This window comes from Mesocricetus auratus, unplaced genomic scaffold, assembly GCF_017639785.1.
Source record: "Mesocricetus auratus isolate SY011 unplaced genomic scaffold, BCM_Maur_2.0 Super-Scaffold_6730, whole genome shotgun sequence".
Classification (NCBI taxonomy): Eukaryota; Metazoa; Chordata; class Mammalia; order Rodentia; family Cricetidae; genus Mesocricetus; species Mesocricetus auratus.
The window spans coordinates 67,613,633-67,629,595 of record NW_024429184.1 but is presented as its reverse complement, the minus strand read 5'-3'; the positions used below and the strand labels follow the sequence as shown (position 1 = coordinate 67,629,595).

General features: G+C 43.2%; 1 protein-coding gene across 3 annotated transcripts in view; it reads left to right on the top strand.

The window, feature by feature from the left end:
- The window catches only part of Chd7 (chromodomain helicase DNA binding protein 7), a 183,542-nt gene that overhangs the window by 141,054 nt on the left and 26,525 nt on the right, over positions 1-15,963 (top strand). For all 3 annotated transcript variants that reach the window (XM_040741469.1, XM_040741470.1, XM_040741468.1), the window contains exons 11-19: positions 5-126; positions 618-861; positions 1,829-2,005; positions 5,911-6,054; positions 7,197-7,452; positions 13,052-13,262; positions 14,085-14,280; positions 14,861-15,028; positions 15,351-15,530. In XM_040741469.1, the coding sequence (XP_040597403.1) occupies positions 5-126; positions 618-861; positions 1,829-2,005; positions 5,911-6,054; positions 7,197-7,452; positions 13,052-13,262; positions 14,085-14,280; positions 14,861-15,028; positions 15,351-15,530 (1,698 nt within the window). The remainder of the gene's footprint in view (positions 1-4; positions 127-617; positions 862-1,828; positions 2,006-5,910; positions 6,055-7,196; positions 7,453-13,051; positions 13,263-14,084; positions 14,281-14,860; positions 15,029-15,350; positions 15,531-15,963) is intronic.

Sequence of the window (15,963 nt, the reverse complement as noted above, 5' to 3'; positions counted from 1 at the left end):
ACAGGAGCGACCTCCTGCTGATGACTGGAAGAAATCGGAGAGTTCCAGGGAGTATAGAAACAATAACAAACTCAGGGAATACCAGTTGGAGGGAGTAAACTGGCTACTTTTCAATTGGTACAACATGTATGTAAAACATGTTTCTCTGCACTTTTAACAAATACTGTAGCTCTTGTCCTTTGTAGTATTAGAAATACGGATTTTTAAAAACTTTAATATTTAATGCAGTAATACATTTTTAAAATCTGTTGGAATACACTTAATTTATTCAAGAACTACGTAGAAATATTTGTTTCTTTGAGAGTTTCCTTTGAAATATATTATGTTGAACTAAGAAAATAGTTACAGCCAGATGGTGGTGATGCATGCTTTTTAATCCCAGCATTTAGAAGGCAGAGGCAAGCAAATCTCTGTGAGTTCAATGCCAACCTGGTCTACAAAGTGAGTCTCAGGATAGCCAGGGCTGTTATGTTACACAGAGAAACCTTGCCTTGAAAAACAAAACCAGAAAGAAAGTAGTTATAGACATAGGATATGTGTTTGTGTTTATGTATTTTGTGAAGAGAACAATAGCCAATACTCATTAAGCTTTTCTGTCTTTTTTTTCCTTCTCAAAGGCGAAACTGCATTTTAGCAGATGAAATGGGTTTGGGAAAGACTATCCAGTCCATTACATTTCTCTATGAGATATATTTGAAAGGAATCCATGGCCCTTTTTTAGTAATTGCCCCATTGTCCACAATCCCCAACTGGGAAAGGGAATTCCGGACCTGGACGGAGTTAAACGTGGTTGTGTATCATGGGAGCCAAGCTAGTCGTCGGACCATTCAGTTGTATGAAATGTACTTCAAAGATCCCCAGGTAAAGTGTAACCCCTGTATGTGTTGTGTATATTGTGGGGGGGTTGTAGACTCAAATCTCTGTGATGTGGTGATGCCTTGATTTGCTAACTCTAGAAACTTGCTTGAGATTTCTTATCCATTACATGTTTGCATAATCTTTCTCCATCTGTGAATACTGCTTTATATCTTCAGCATTTGTCATTCTGATTATTTAATTACAAGGAATAACTTGTTTAACATTTGATGATCATAAATCTCCATAATGTATTACTGGCTTAGTTTTGTTTTGCCTAAGACAATACCAAACAGAAAATGTGATCAGAGAGGACATTTTGTACTCTGACCAGAAGTGGGGGAATATTACGTATTTTAAAAATTCAAGTACACCAAAGAAGGCTTTAATACTCTTGTAAGAATTGATTTAATTTTGTCTTGTTATAGTTACCTGCTTGTAATAATTGACTAATATTGGCAGTGAAGCATTATGCATGTCATGATAGGGACGGTGCTTGCTAAAATGTGTAAGCTTTAAGCGATAGGTGCCGTCCTGCAGTTGGAAATAAGGCAGTTTTATCCATTTGTACTCTTGAAACAGAAAGTGTGGAAAACACTGAAATCTGTATTTATTCTTAGATTTGAGAAACTATAAGGTTTATCCTCTTTGGGTTTTGAACTTTGAAAATTTTAAATGTTTTGGCATCTCACCTTGGCCCTCACTTCTCTTGGCCTCCCGTCTCTTAGGTTCTGTGGGCTGTGGCTAGACTGCGTGCACTCAGTGACACTTTACTGCACATGCTCCTTAAGGAAATCTGACCCCAAACTTCCCTCCCTTCTCTTAAAAAGGAAATGTTTTAAAACTCTGTTTTCGCCGAAGTAACTTGAAAACAGCTAAAATACAGAGGTCTCCAGAGGGTTAAATACATACATTTTAGCTGCTTATTTGTCCTCATTCTCGAATGTAGTAATATAACCACTGGTTCTTGTAGGGTCGAGTGATAAAGGGGTCCTATAAGTTTCATGCCATCATCACTACGTTTGAGATGATTCTGACTGATTGCCCCGAGCTGCGCAATATTCCCTGGCGTTGTGTGGTCATTGATGAAGCCCACAGACTGAAGAACAGGAACTGCAAGCTGCTGGAAGGACTGAAGATGATGGACTTGGTTAGTGACCATTGATGATGCAATCTCTGCATTGTCACTTTAGTCTTGCAGCTTGAATGTGTTGCCAGGGCAGGGCGCCTGCAAAGCCCATCAGTTTAACTACATGGAAGGTGCTGTTGCCTTCCTCATTCCTGCCCCTTGTCTGGTATGCGGCAGACATGGTATTTCCACCAGCATCAATTTCAAGTATCTGCCAAGCGTGGCCTCAGTGGTGACAGTCCAGCTATGTTCCCAAGCCTGTGGCTTTGCTTCACTGGGGCCAGTTATATATGCATAGTCAGTTGGCTGGGACATCTGTTCAGTTTGTACAGGTGCTGAAAAGTTTGGGATATTGAAGACCTCACATTGGCCCTGGGTTTTTAAACCATGCTTTTATTTTATACTCTTTCAGTTCCCAAAGAAATAGCCATGTCTCCCTACCTGGACGTTCTAAGATTTTTCTTTCCCGCTGGACACTTACCAGTTTGTAAGAGCAGCAGCATCTGGCCACCTGTTGTGCCTGCTGCTGTGTATGCAATCCTCTGACAGAAGTTGCAACAAGCTCTGTTGTCCTTGAATTCCTTCCTGCTCTGTAGTTTGCAGCAGTCTGACCATTCGTTCCCCTCTCTCTACCCTACATTTATTTACTTGTTTGTTGGGGGTACACATACTATGATGCACCATGGAAGTGACAGGAGAGCTTGGTTGGTTCTTTCTGCCATGTGGCTTCCGGCAAGTGAACCCAGGCGGTCAGTTTGGCAGCAACTGCCCCTACCTGATAAGCCATTTCAGCAGCCCTACTTCTCTCATTCCTAAAGTATCATTTAAATTGTGTTGGCAGATTTGATGAATTTCAAGAAACTAAAGAACATCTGTAGATGTCTTGTTATTGAGAGTGGAAGGGACCTGCATGTTTGGGGATGTCTACATTTGACTGAAGACCCCAACTACTGAGAAGATGCTAGAACTTTCCATCAGCTTTGCAAGGGGTTGCATTAGCCAGCTATTCTTTTAATCATAAACAGGCTAATCTAATTTTGCTTAAGGAAGAAGTCTGACTGCTTTTTTTCCTACTTAGAGTAGCAGTGCCCATTTTTCTACCAAACAACTTAACATTGCCCTAAGTCTTTTGTAAAACAGCTCACCAATTTAGGTAGCCAGTCTGCAAAGCAGCAAGAGCATTTAGAAACAGGGAGAGATCTTGATGTGGGATTTTATAGCAGGAACAACTCCTAGGTGTCTTTGGTTTCTCTTGGTGACACTTCAGCAGGGCAGTGAAGTAATCCTTCCTTTGCAGGTAAACTCAGATGTTCACAGTCTATCTTGACTGTGTCTTCAGAGCAGGGATGTGCCTTCATGGTGATTCACTGAGAGATGGTTGGTTGTATGGTCTCTTTCTGAAGGCTTAATGTCATGTGGCTGAGTTTGTCTTATGTTGTATTTTATTATTAGTTCCCATGTCTCATAATAGTAGATTCTCATTGTAAAACACTCCTTTGTTAATGAGAAAGATTTATTTACTTCTAGCAACACCAGAGAATTTACTTGCCTTTGAGATACTTTAGAAATTGACATTTTATTAATGGATTGGAATCTAGAACAGAAATAACTTTCTGCTACATATCAAAATATTTATTCATCTTTTATGCATAATAACACATGGAGAAACAATATTTTCTTCAGTGAGTTAGACAGGAGGCTAAAGCTTCCCCTTGTAGTAGGAGGCCAATCCTAGGTTCTGACTGTCATAGCCAGTGTGCCTGTAACATGTTTTGGCTAATGCTCTGGAAGTCTCCAGTGACCTCTCTCAGAAGAGATGCTTTTTAAGGAGGAAGATACTATCATTGTTCAAATTCAAAATGTCCTTGTATTGATGCATTTCAGAATAGCTGGTTGCTTGGTGCTTAAATCCTAACTTTGGTATTTGAACCTCTATACTCTTGGTGTGGTTACATAGTGAGAAAAGGAACCCTGTACAGGCAGGGCTGTATATCTTAGGGATCATTGTTACTTGCACTAGACTGAGTTGGGGTGAGCGTGTGCTTGATCAAGATGATCTCCAAGTCAAAAATTACTGAGTATCTTTTCTACTCCATGGCAAAGGAAGTGGAGATGTGTAGGGGTAATCATCGTCATGATGGTCCTCCATAGGAGCTCTGAAAGGAAAGCCCTCAACAAAAGGGGTGTCATGAGATTGTTGTAGGTATTCATTGATTCTGTTGATTCCTCGTTCATTAAGAATGTGTTGCTAAAATGAAGTTAAGCACAATTCTCCATCTGCACTAAAGAGAGCAATCGTGTTTTCAAGGCAGACGCATCTCTGCCTCTCCATTGAGACCAGAGGTGATCATCTCCAATAGCTCAAGATGGGGCTCCCTTTTTCTAAATAAGTTTACTTTGAAATGAGCATACTTAAAGTCTTTAATTTGTAAATTCAGTGTTCGGAGCTTAAGCTAGTAAGAGAGTATGAGAAAGCTCCACGACATTCAGTACAACATCAGTACCATTCCTCCCACCACAATGATTCTTTTCCTCGCCCCGTGACTGAACTTTGAAACATCTTGGATAAAGTCATTCAGGACTTTGGCAAATTAGTGATCATGGTCCTTGCAACTCACCTGTTAGAAGACCTTGAATTCTTTGCAAATTGCTCACACTTTATGAGCCTAATGTTGATGGTGATTCATCCATCTTCTTAATCAGAGACTTGTGCTGAGAGGAAGAAAAAAGGAATAAAAACATGGAACTGCTTCACCTCACTGTTAAGGAACTTGATTGACAGACAGATAGACCTGGTAGATATTGCCATTACTTAGACTATCTCACTAGAGTTTAGTGAGCATATGTCCTGCATGGTCGGATTTAAAGTTAAACCAGAAAAGCTTTCTTTTGAAACAGTCACTTCCTAAAATAATTTTGTTGTGTTACGTGTCAAATACCAAACAAAGAAGGAACTATTAAGGCTTTTAAAATTTATAAGCTCAGGGTTAAGAGTGTAGCTCAGTTGGAAGAGCCTAATATCCACCAAACCCTACATTGGTTTGACCTGGTCCCCAAAGCACTCTATAAAATCTGGCGTGGTAATATGTGCCTGACATCTCAGCCCCTGGAAGGTGGAGCAGGAGGATCATAAGCTCAAGGCCAGCGTGGGACACACGAGTCCCTGTCTCAAAAAACATTTTTTAAAAATGAATTTACCATTGTTAATCCTGATCAGTCTAAAAGGCATCTCTGTTGTCAGTGTAGAAATAGAAAGAGACAGAGTAGTTGCATCAAGAGCTGGAGAGAGGAGCTCACAAGCGGGAAGACTAGCTGAAGAAAGACCTAATGCCCTTCAAAGACATGAAGTTAGAATTAGGGTTGGATTTTTTAAAAGTGACTTTGGTATTTAAAACTAAGCCGACTTCTTTGCTAGTCGGCAATTTTGTCAGAACAAATAATTTTTCATGTGCTGTTGCATTTAGAAGCGCTTCTTTGTCTCTGTGGTGAGTCATGCGGGAAGCAGATGGAAAGGTGAATGTCCTGCTGATGCAGAGAACAGAAAGGAGTATGTAATTGAGTCTAGGGACTTCGGGAAAAATTTAACTACAGTGGAGAATGAAAACACCGAGATTGGGGCACTTAGACAACACTCACCCTTAAATATCAAACCTAGAAAACTCAGAAGAGATAGAGTGGCAGGGCACAGAGGAGGAGTCTACAGTTTGCCATGGTGTTCTCTCTCTGTGTCTGCGTTTACCTGAAGCGGGAACCACACATGTCTATATTTCTTTGTCTTTGTTCTAAGTTCTACACCTTGTGTATGGCGAGTGCTGGCCCACCACAGTGAGCAGAGGTAGGGCAGAGTAGACACAGGGAGAAAAGTGTTAGCTTTAAGAAGTTGTTCTGTCCCAGCTAGGCAAGTTGTCTCCCTCGTGTTCTTACAGGAACACAAAGTGCTGCTGACGGGGACCCCGTTACAGAACACTGTGGAAGAGCTCTTCAGCCTGCTTCATTTCTTGGAGCCAAGTCGATTCCCTTCAGAAACAACCTTTATGCAAGAATTTGGTGATCTGAAAACAGAAGAGCAGGTACTTAACCCCTCCCCTTTGCCTGTCAATCTCAAAACTGAAGATGAACTTCGGAGATGGCAAAGCTTTGCCTTTTGCGACTTTTAAGATGTAAGGGTTATGCCACGGTATTGGCCACCCTTGCAAACAGCTTTGGGTACCCTTCCTTAGACCTTCAAATCATCATTATGAAAGTGGTCTTGTTTGTCCCTCTGCCCCCACAAAAGCCTGTTGAGTTTTTATGGGCATCTTATTTACACACCCAACTTCCTGAGGTTTTTGTGCCACTTGCGTTAGCGCCCCATGCAGCATATACTTCTAGGGTTAGTGTCAGAAGTAGAACCACTTGTCCACTGGAGTTTTGGTTTCTTACTTTGATTTCTGATCCGTACTGCTTCAAGCCTGATTATTTTTATTTCAAAATTGGAGGTACAACTGGCCTGCTGGATTTCTGGGAGAAATCGGACGGCTTGTATGTGAGAAACACATGCTTGCTGTAGGCACCTTAAGAGTTGTGTGCATAATAATTCATGTGGACCTCCTGTCAGTGAGCCAGCCACTAATTTTGAAATAAATGTATTTGTAAGCCTGAACTTGGACTTATTTGTCCCATTTCCAGGTTATTGGCTAAAAACTCCTGGTTCTGTTCAGGGTGTGTTCCATTATGTTTCTCCTCTGTAAGGTAACAGCATTGTGCCAATCTGTGAAAGGAGAACCAGGGGGTGTCGTTCCCTCCTTGGTTTGGTCACTGGTGCAGGGTGATGGCTCCCAGCTTCCCCACCCTCATTCTTCATCTCTTTCCACAAAGGAAGAGAAGCACAGAGCCTCTGCCATTGCTCCTGTCCTCTTCCTGATCACCTCCATGACTAAGACAAAAAGGAAAACTAAATAAGTATACCCTCCCTCAACACCTGCTCTGAGATTTTCAAGCCCTCAAGCTATTCAGGAATTCTGGATAGGTGAAGTTTTCTCTTTGACATAAGCCACCCAACCTCCCTGTATTTCTCTTACGACAACACAAAGGTTGTTCTATTCCTCCTAGGCTTTGGAAACTGAAGATGGATATTAAATAAATAAGATAGTCTTCCCTTTTTTAATATGCTAGAATGTTTTAACGCACAAGCAAATGGAGATACCAGTATTGACATGAGGTCCTTTTTTAGGTGCAAAAACTTCAGGCTATTCTAAAGCCAATGATGTTGAGACGTCTCAAAGAGGATGTAGAAAAGAACTTGGCCCCCAAAGAAGAAACTATTATTGAAGTTGAGCTAACAAACATTCAGAAGAAATATTACCGAGCCATCCTTGAGAAGAATTTTACATTTCTTTCCAAAGGTGGTGGACAAGCTAACGTACCTAACCTTTTAAACACTATGATGGAATTGAGAAAGTGCTGCAATCATCCCTATCTAATCAATGGTAAGCCTGCCTGCCTGCTTGGAGCTTGTTAAGACGGAGGTTGGTCCAAGCTCCAGAAGCTTCCCTCTGCCCTGTGCTGAGGCTCTCACAGTGTGTTCTCATCACAGCCCTGTCTGCTCATGGGGGAATACCCTCTTTTGTCGTGGCTGAGGTTAGTAGCCAGAGCTCCCATGAACCATCTTGCCTGTTACTAATCCCCCTCATCTGGAAGCAGGTATTTGCTCCAGGGACAGATGTTGTCAGGAGGGCCTGGCTGCTGAAGACAGGAGCCCTGTGAGGTCATTTTGGAAGGGAGGTGGGTGTTTGAGTCCAAAGCACTTAAGAGCATCCCCATGAGGGCAGACTGCCAGTACTTCAGGTGTCTGGTGGAAAAGTGGCCTTAGGTTGCTTGCAGTCTGGAGGCTTTCGGCACATGTCTCCTGAAAATGGGAAGGCATCTTTTAAGTTTTGTCCATTGTGTTATCCCCGTTACTGATGGAGGCTTGGTTTTCTGCTCCAGAGTGACATGTGACTTCCATGTGTTAAATGCTTATATACTTCCAAAAACTGTCAAGGAGATGAGTGTCCCAGACCTGTACGAGCACAGCCAGTCTGGACTTAGAGGGAGCTGCCAGGGTGTGGAGAGACTGAGATGAAAGTCTCAGAGGACGATAATGTATGAGACAAGGGTTTTTCCAGGTGGGACTAGGGAAAAAAGAAAGGGTGCCGAGGCTCAAGTCCTAACACATGCAAAGAAAGAACAAAGGAGATCTTGCCCAAAGTACAGCAGTGTATGAGACACAGGGAGACTGTGCTCCTATGCACGTCGGACCCTACTGTGACGCCCTCAGATGGGGTCATATGTTACTTTCAATCAGGACTGTAGGTGGAGGGAAGCCATGGCAGGTTTGAGCTGAGCATTGATTAGAGATGTGTCTGTGGGATGAGGGTTGGAAGAGTGCCCACCTGAGCCTGTTCAATCTGGGTTCCTGATGGGGAAGTCCTGTGTATATGTCAATAAAGCACTGTTGGCCAATAGGGAAGCAAGATAGGTGGGACTAGGAGTCAAGCAGGATTCTGGGAATCGAGATGTAACCGCCATGGGGTAGGAAGCCCAGAAATTTCTCCGGTAAGAGAAATACTTAGATTAACAATTATGGGGTAAATACTTAAGTCAGAGCTAGCCAGTAAGAAACAAGCAAGGCCAACAGCTTCATAATTAATATAGCCTCCTGTGTGTTTATTTGGGACTCATGCGGCTCTGGAACCAGGCTGGCGGAAAGGCTTCCCTTTACAGGTTCCATCCCAGAACACAGCATAAAGTCAGGTGTGGTGGCATACACCTGTAAGCCCAGTACCGAGGAAGTAGAGGCAAGAGGATCAGATGTTCAGGGTCCTTGTCAATTAGGTAGCAAATTTGAGGCCAGCCATGGGGACACCCAGGGGGAGGAGTTGTTGTTCATGAGTGCCTGCCTCAAAATTGAAAATGATAGACATGCTTATCACAGGCAATATAAAAAAGATGGAAGGAAGGACAGACAGACAAGCAAGCATAAAGATAAGCTGGAGGGCTGTGGCTGTGATCTGGGCTCTATATGCTGTGATGGCAGGCTAACTTGGGTTCTTGTGGGCATTTATAATAGGCTAGCAGGGCAGTTAGGGAGGACAAAGCCTCTTCCATCGACTTTGTGAGAGTCAAGGTCAGCTGACCTAAAGAGTTCCTCACCTTTCCCTGTCTCTCACAGTGTACACCTGTTCACCACCCTGCATGTCCTTGTTCATGTAGAAAAAGTGATGTCTGCCTGGACAACAGCCTCAGAGCACAGAGCCCGAGGCCACTGCTCGGCAGTGGCATCTGTGAGCTCCTTTCTGAAAGTAGTGTTTTGGTTTTGTTTTCTGAAGAGTGCATGTGTGATCATTACATGCTTATCACGCTAGCCCCTAATCATGACATTGTTAATTTGTAAGTCATGGTGTCAGCCAGCCTGTCAGTGAGTTGGGACTTAGCAGAAATACTGGTGTGAATGGAGGGTACACCTGAGTGTGCACATGCGCCTTGTCATTCATAGCCTGTAGAAAGAAGATAGACAGTAACTATCTCCAGTGGGAAAGAGGAGAAAAAGGGGTATTTCCCAAAGAACTCACTGTGCTGGCGGGCCTGTCGGGCCTGTGAAACAGTCGCTCAGCACCGTGATGCTACTCTGTGTCCTCCAGGCTCGCTCAGGTTTTCTTCACAAAACATAGCTAATGTGTCTTTTCCGAGGCTGATTTTTCTCTAGGGTCTTCTTCCAGAGCCCCTTAGGACCCCTTCTAATTGTGCTTAAGGTGAGCACTTCTGTCCTTAGGGTAAGCAACAAAGTATCTGTTAAGCAGATGTCCTTCTGCCTCTATATTTTGCAAAGTATAGTTTTTTAAACCTGCAGATACACACACTAGGCTCTCAGCTCCGGAGAACTTAGGGAGGGGGGCATTGTGTCTCACAGACCATCCAGGGCCCAACTGTGCATTCTCATCCAGGGTCTGAAAGTGTCTCCTCTCATGAACCATTGCTATACAGAATTAGCATTCACAAGGAAGTTTTAACTGTACGTATTAAACTGTTATGAACTAGCCATGGCAGAGGGCAGTGCCCCAGTTGAGCTAAGCTTCTGCTCCACTGGCATGTCTTAGGAACAGGTCTGTGCATAGATGGAAGTGGTAGGAGATACCTAATGGGAGAAAATGCTGGAAGGGGCATTGTGTACAAAGGGTATGTGATTGAAAGAGTGCGCAGCGTATAACAAGCACTCAGTCAGTGTTGCCAAAGGCAGATAGCTGGATAGTCTGAAGAGAATTATTAGCACTGACCTAAGCATTGTTTGGATAAAATTATTTCCTGACACGAGAACAAGAATGGTGAAGGCATGTCCACTGTCCCCTGATAGTTGGAAGTGACATAGTCATTGAATAAAATATGATGCTTTGAGAAGACAAAAAAATTCAGATTTACCTAGTGGCATATATTTTAGAGGGAGGAAAAAGGGTACCTTTTTTCCTGTTAACCTTGAAGAACTAGAAGTTTTCCTGTTTGCTAGTGGTCAGTATACATAGATGACATTATAGGCACTGCCCCAATAGCAGCTCTCTGTTGAAGTAAGCAAACCCCACTCTTATTTCAAGTTAGCTTTGATTGGCACATATTGATGAATACAGTTTCAGCCACACTTTAATTAGGGCCATGCCAACAAGGTAGTTTGATTGATAGTTTGATATTTTCAAATCTAACATCATAGGAAATCTTTAAATTTTAAAAATTTGGCTGTGATGCATAGAGCAGAAATTGCTACCCTCTCCCACACCCTGCCTGTCATTCCACGTGTCATAACAAATACAATACTGAAAGAATTGTAAAGGGGCCAGGCAGTGGTGGCACACTCCTTTAATCCCAGCACTCAGAAGGCAGGCAGCTTGATCTCTGTGAGTTTGGGGTCAGCCTGGTCTCCAAAGTGAGTTCCAGTTCCATGACAGCCAGGGTTACACAGAGAAATCCTGTCTCAAAACAATCAACAACAACAAAAAGAATTGTAAAGGATGTGTTTGTTCATAACGAAGGACTCTTGGTATAAACTATCCTGGAAGAACTTGAATTCCTAATGAAATGCATCAGCTCCCCATATTTTGCAAATATATATATATATATATATATATATATATATATATATATATATATATATAGTTTCTTTTTTTTTTACTATTCTTGTTAAATAAGTTATGGGGCTGGAGAAACACTCAGTGGTTATTGACAGACACTCAGAGGTTATGGAGAGAGGCTCAGAGGTTATGGAGAGGCTCACAGGTATGTATGGAGAGATGCACAACGACCAAAGCTCATCTCACTTAGGAATGGGACCTGAGTCCCAGCATTCACATTGCAGGAGGTGGTGGCTCACAACAGCTTGTAGTCGCTGGAGGGGTCTGAGGCCTCTGACCTCTGCAGGCATATACAGAAATTATTGATCGCATTGAAAGGGTAGGATAATTGTTTTGCTCATTCTTAATAAATTACAATTTTCATAATGTAAGTTCAGATTTCTCTATTTGAATTATTTATAGTTAATTTTTTTTACTAAGGTAATTCCAGCCTATCTGACATATGCGTTCTCAAAATAAAAATCTCACTTTTGAAAACTACTTCTTGATCACTAACTTATTTTAAACTATGTTACATTTCATTTTAATTATGGATTGTATGCCCCACAGACTAAAGAATACCCAAACATCATAGAAGTTAAAAATTCATTTCTAAATTGTAAACACCTTATGATGCATTATCCAAACAATAAACTTTCTAAATGATCTAATGTGATATTTTACTTTCTCCCCTGAGCACGAGAGCTCTTTGAATCTAGAACCTGGGTTTATAGATCTCACCATTGAGAACACCATTGCCTTCGACCGCAGACACTTTTGCTAGTGTCTTAAGCAGCATTTTGTTCTTTGTCTTTCCTTGGTCTGCTTCCACACTCGCAGAAAAATAAAATCTGAATCTTAGCTTTTTGTTCCTGTGGAAGGGGGAGTAAGGGTTAGCCTGTTCCAAAAGAGTTGGCATTTTCTGCCAGTCTCCCTTTGTGAAAAGGTCATGTGCTCTGTGGAAGGCCTGGCGCTTGCGCCAAGTGTCAAGTGGCTTTAATCTGTCCTTGATGATTCTTAACTAACACAGTGTTCTGCATATGACCTCCTAAGGACAGACTCGTCAGCCACCTTTCATGGAAGCAGGGCTGTGCTTGGTGGTGGTGGTGCCATCCGGCTGGTTGTGCTAACCTGTCTGCCCGACCTTCAGGAGCCTTTGGGAGATTTTTTTGTACCCTACCTGGTGTGTCACTAGTTTACATTTCAAACAGTGGCGGGGAGGTGTAGGGGTAGGAAATGACCCCTTTAGGTGGTCAGTTTTGGTGTACTTCCTGAAGAACAGCTGTGGCGGGAGGAGCAGAGTGGACAGCACTGTGTCCTGGGAGCCCAAGAGGCCCTGGAGGAGGCCAGATCCCTTCTGCTTAGCTCCAGCCAAATTACCTGAGCAGTGAAAGAAGCATCAGCTGCTGCTTCCTGAACCCACACCATGGGGTGGAGGAGTGGGAAGAGACAGTGTTGAGCCTTCAGCCCTGGAGTTGGTTCTGGTTTTAATTTCACACGGTTTGGATAATTCGAGATAGAATTGAGGTTGTGTTTTATTCAGGAAGCAGCACCTTTCTCAGCAGTTCAGGCTCTAGATTTCCTGCAGGTTTCCTGTAGGTGTCTGGCCCTTGGCTTGTTTCTGCCACTTCTGGTCTAACTAATGGTCTGTTGTTGTAATTTGGGTGTTTTTTGTTTGTTTGTTTTTAATGTAGACAGCCAACATTTGGTTGTTGGAAACTGGATCTCTTCCTCAGATTCCTCGATACATGGAACCTAAATCTCTGGTCCCTTTTGTAGGCCTGCAGTGGTGTGTGGATCTAACTTTGAGTAAGCAGGTGGCTTCCTGCTCTTCAGCGTGAATGGGATATTCTAATTTCGCCCGTTTGTTGTGGGTTTTGAAAGCAAATCCATTGTTTTTGGTAATAAAAACCCTTTACAGTACTCACGTCATGCTGTCCAATCTCTGCAGGTGCTGAAGAGAAAATTTTGGAAGAGTTTAAAGAAACACACAATGCAGAGTCTCCAGATTTTCAGCTCCAGGCAATGATCCAGGCTGCTGGCAAGCTGGTGCTGATTGACAAGCTGCTGCCAAAGCTGAAGGCTGGTGGCCACAGGGTGCTTATCTTTTCCCAGATGGTGCGCTGCTTGGACATCCTGGAAGACTATCTCATTCAGAGACGGTGAGGCCACCGCACAAAAGCAACAGAAGGAAGGACAGGACTCTGAGCGGGTCACCTAGAAGTGATGGTTTACAGGAGAGGTGGTGGATGGAAACATCACCCCCCCTTTTGAAGCCACAGTTGTATATAAGGGCATCTTATATGATGACTGCAGGGTGGGGGGGCAGCATTGCATAATTTTTTGTTATGTTTTGTTTTTTGAGACAGGGTTTCTCTGTATAGCACTGCCTGTCCTGGAACTCACTCTGTAGACCAGGCTGGTCTCAGACTCATTGATTCACCTGCCTCTGCCTCCCTAGTGTTGGCATTAGAGGTGTGCACCATGTGTAAGAGGGTTTAAACCCTCCTCCCTCCCTGCTGCATACTTTGTGGACAATTTTTCCCTCATTTCATTCAACATCGGGAGAAAAGTTCTTACTTGAAACTGTCTGGGCTGTGGTAATGCATGCTTTTAATCCCAGCACTCGGGAGGCAGAGACAGGCGGTGGGATCCTTGTCTGAGTTCAAGGCTAACTGGGTATATAGAGCAAGTTCCAGGACAGGCTCCACAGCTACACAGAGAAATCCTGTATGGAAAATTTTAAAAAAAGAAATTAAATTAAAACTGTGTGTTATCAGCTACTTTTAGAATTTGTCTAGTTCCTTAAGAGAAAGTAAAATACAAATCTTTTGAGTGTTCAGGCAATTGTATGCAAAAACAACTCTGATCTGAAATTATTGTTGACTCCTTCTATTGTGTGCATAGTGCTGAGTGGAGTACTTACTTGACGGCAAAGAAGAGCAATTGGTAGCTGTTTGTCAGGCCTCCTGTTGTATTTCCAGGTACCCATATGAGAGGATTGATGGCCGAGTCAGAGGCAACCTCCGCCAGGCAGCCATTGACAGATTCTCCAAACCTGACTCCGATAGGTTTGTCTTCCTCCTGTGCACACGGGCAGGAGGTCTGGGCATTAATCTCACTGCTGCTGATACCTGCATCATCTTTGATTCAGACTGGAATCCTCAGAATGACCTCCAGGTGAGTGGGGACAGGCTGCCCTGTGCCTCTCTTCATTCTTCTGTGACAAAGACTCATTAGTCACACCAGGGAATGAGGGTGTCGCTGCTCAGCCGGTGTCTCCTGCCTGGTGATCAGCCCATGCAGTGGCTGAGAGGAAAACCCTTAGTGTACTAACATCTTCTAAACTGCACCTCTAGTTACTAGGACACACAGTCTTAGAACTGACCAGAGCCGTGTGTTTCTTAAGTAGTTGTGTTGAACACTTTGGGCTGCCATAACAAAAATGACTTGACTGGGCACTTTAAACAATTCCCACACCTTTCTCAAGGTTCTGAATCCAGCAAGATCGGGTTGTTGATAAGAAACTGCTGCACAGACGGCTGTTTTCCTCCAAACACACTCACCCTCCTACCTCTTCTTACAGGAGGCTAATCCCATTCATTAGGGCACCATCCTCATGACCTAATTACCTCTTAAGTCCCCACCTCTAAATCCCCACTTCTAAATCACATTGAAATCAGCTTTCCAACATATGACTTTAGGGAGGACACCACTATGTACTCCATTACAATAGCCATTGATTTTCTTTTTCTTCCAGGCTCAGGCTAGATGCCACAGGATAGGGCAGAGCAAATCTGTAAAAATCTACAGACTGATTACAAGAAACTCCTACGAAAGGGAAATGTTTGACAAGGCTAGTTTGAAGCTGGGTCTGGACAAAGCTGTGTTACAGTCTATGAGTGGAAGAGAAAATGCCACCAATGGGGTAAGATGACACTGCCCAAGCCATGTGTTCATTCTGGCTAATGTCTGTATGAAGCTGAGAGTACGAAATTATTTGGCATCTGGCTTTTGTTGTTTGTTTTCTTGAGACAGGGTCTTTCTTGAGACAGCTCTGGCTGGCCTGGAACTCAGAGAGATCCAGGGACTAAAGGTGTTTGTCACCACGCTCTGCTGGCTGTTTTTTCACCTCAAAATTTAATCATATTTTATTTCATTTTCCTTTGTTAGAAGTTAACTTTCTTAAGACATTTAGTTTCTGTTTTAATTCTAAATTGCTTTGAATGCTTAAACTTTCTCTGAAACAGGTACAACAGCTTTCCAAGAAGGAGATAGAAGACCTTCTACGAAAGGGAGCGTATGGCGCACTTATGGACGAGGAAGATGAAGGCTCTAAATTCTGTGAGGAGGACATTGACCAGATTCTCCTTCGTCGAACCCACACTATTACCATTGAGTCAGAAGGAAAGGGCTCCACGTTTGCCAAGGTGCGAATCTGCCTAAGGGACCAGGTCTTTAAAGGAGCATGCTAGAGCTCATGGAGAGTACTTTTGAAGGGACTGCAAAGCATAAGCAGAACTTTGGCTTTTCGTTATGAATTATAGACCAGTTATTATTTCCCTGGCAACTCAAACACATAAAGCATTCTTTTGTTGTTTGTTTTTGAGACAGGGTTTCTCTGTGTAGCCTTGGCTGTCCTGGAACTCACTGTGTAGACTGGCCTCACCTGTCTCTGCCTACCGAGTGCTGGGATTAAAGGTGTGCGCTGCCACCACCCAGCAATAAGGCAGCCTTTGTACACTGGGTCCTCCTCTTCTGTGCGTGGGGGGGGGGGGTATGGTGCTGCTCTTATGTGTTCTTTGCCCATCCTTCCCTCTTAGGAATCTCGTTCTCTTCTCCCCTAAGCCCTGATTCCTGAAA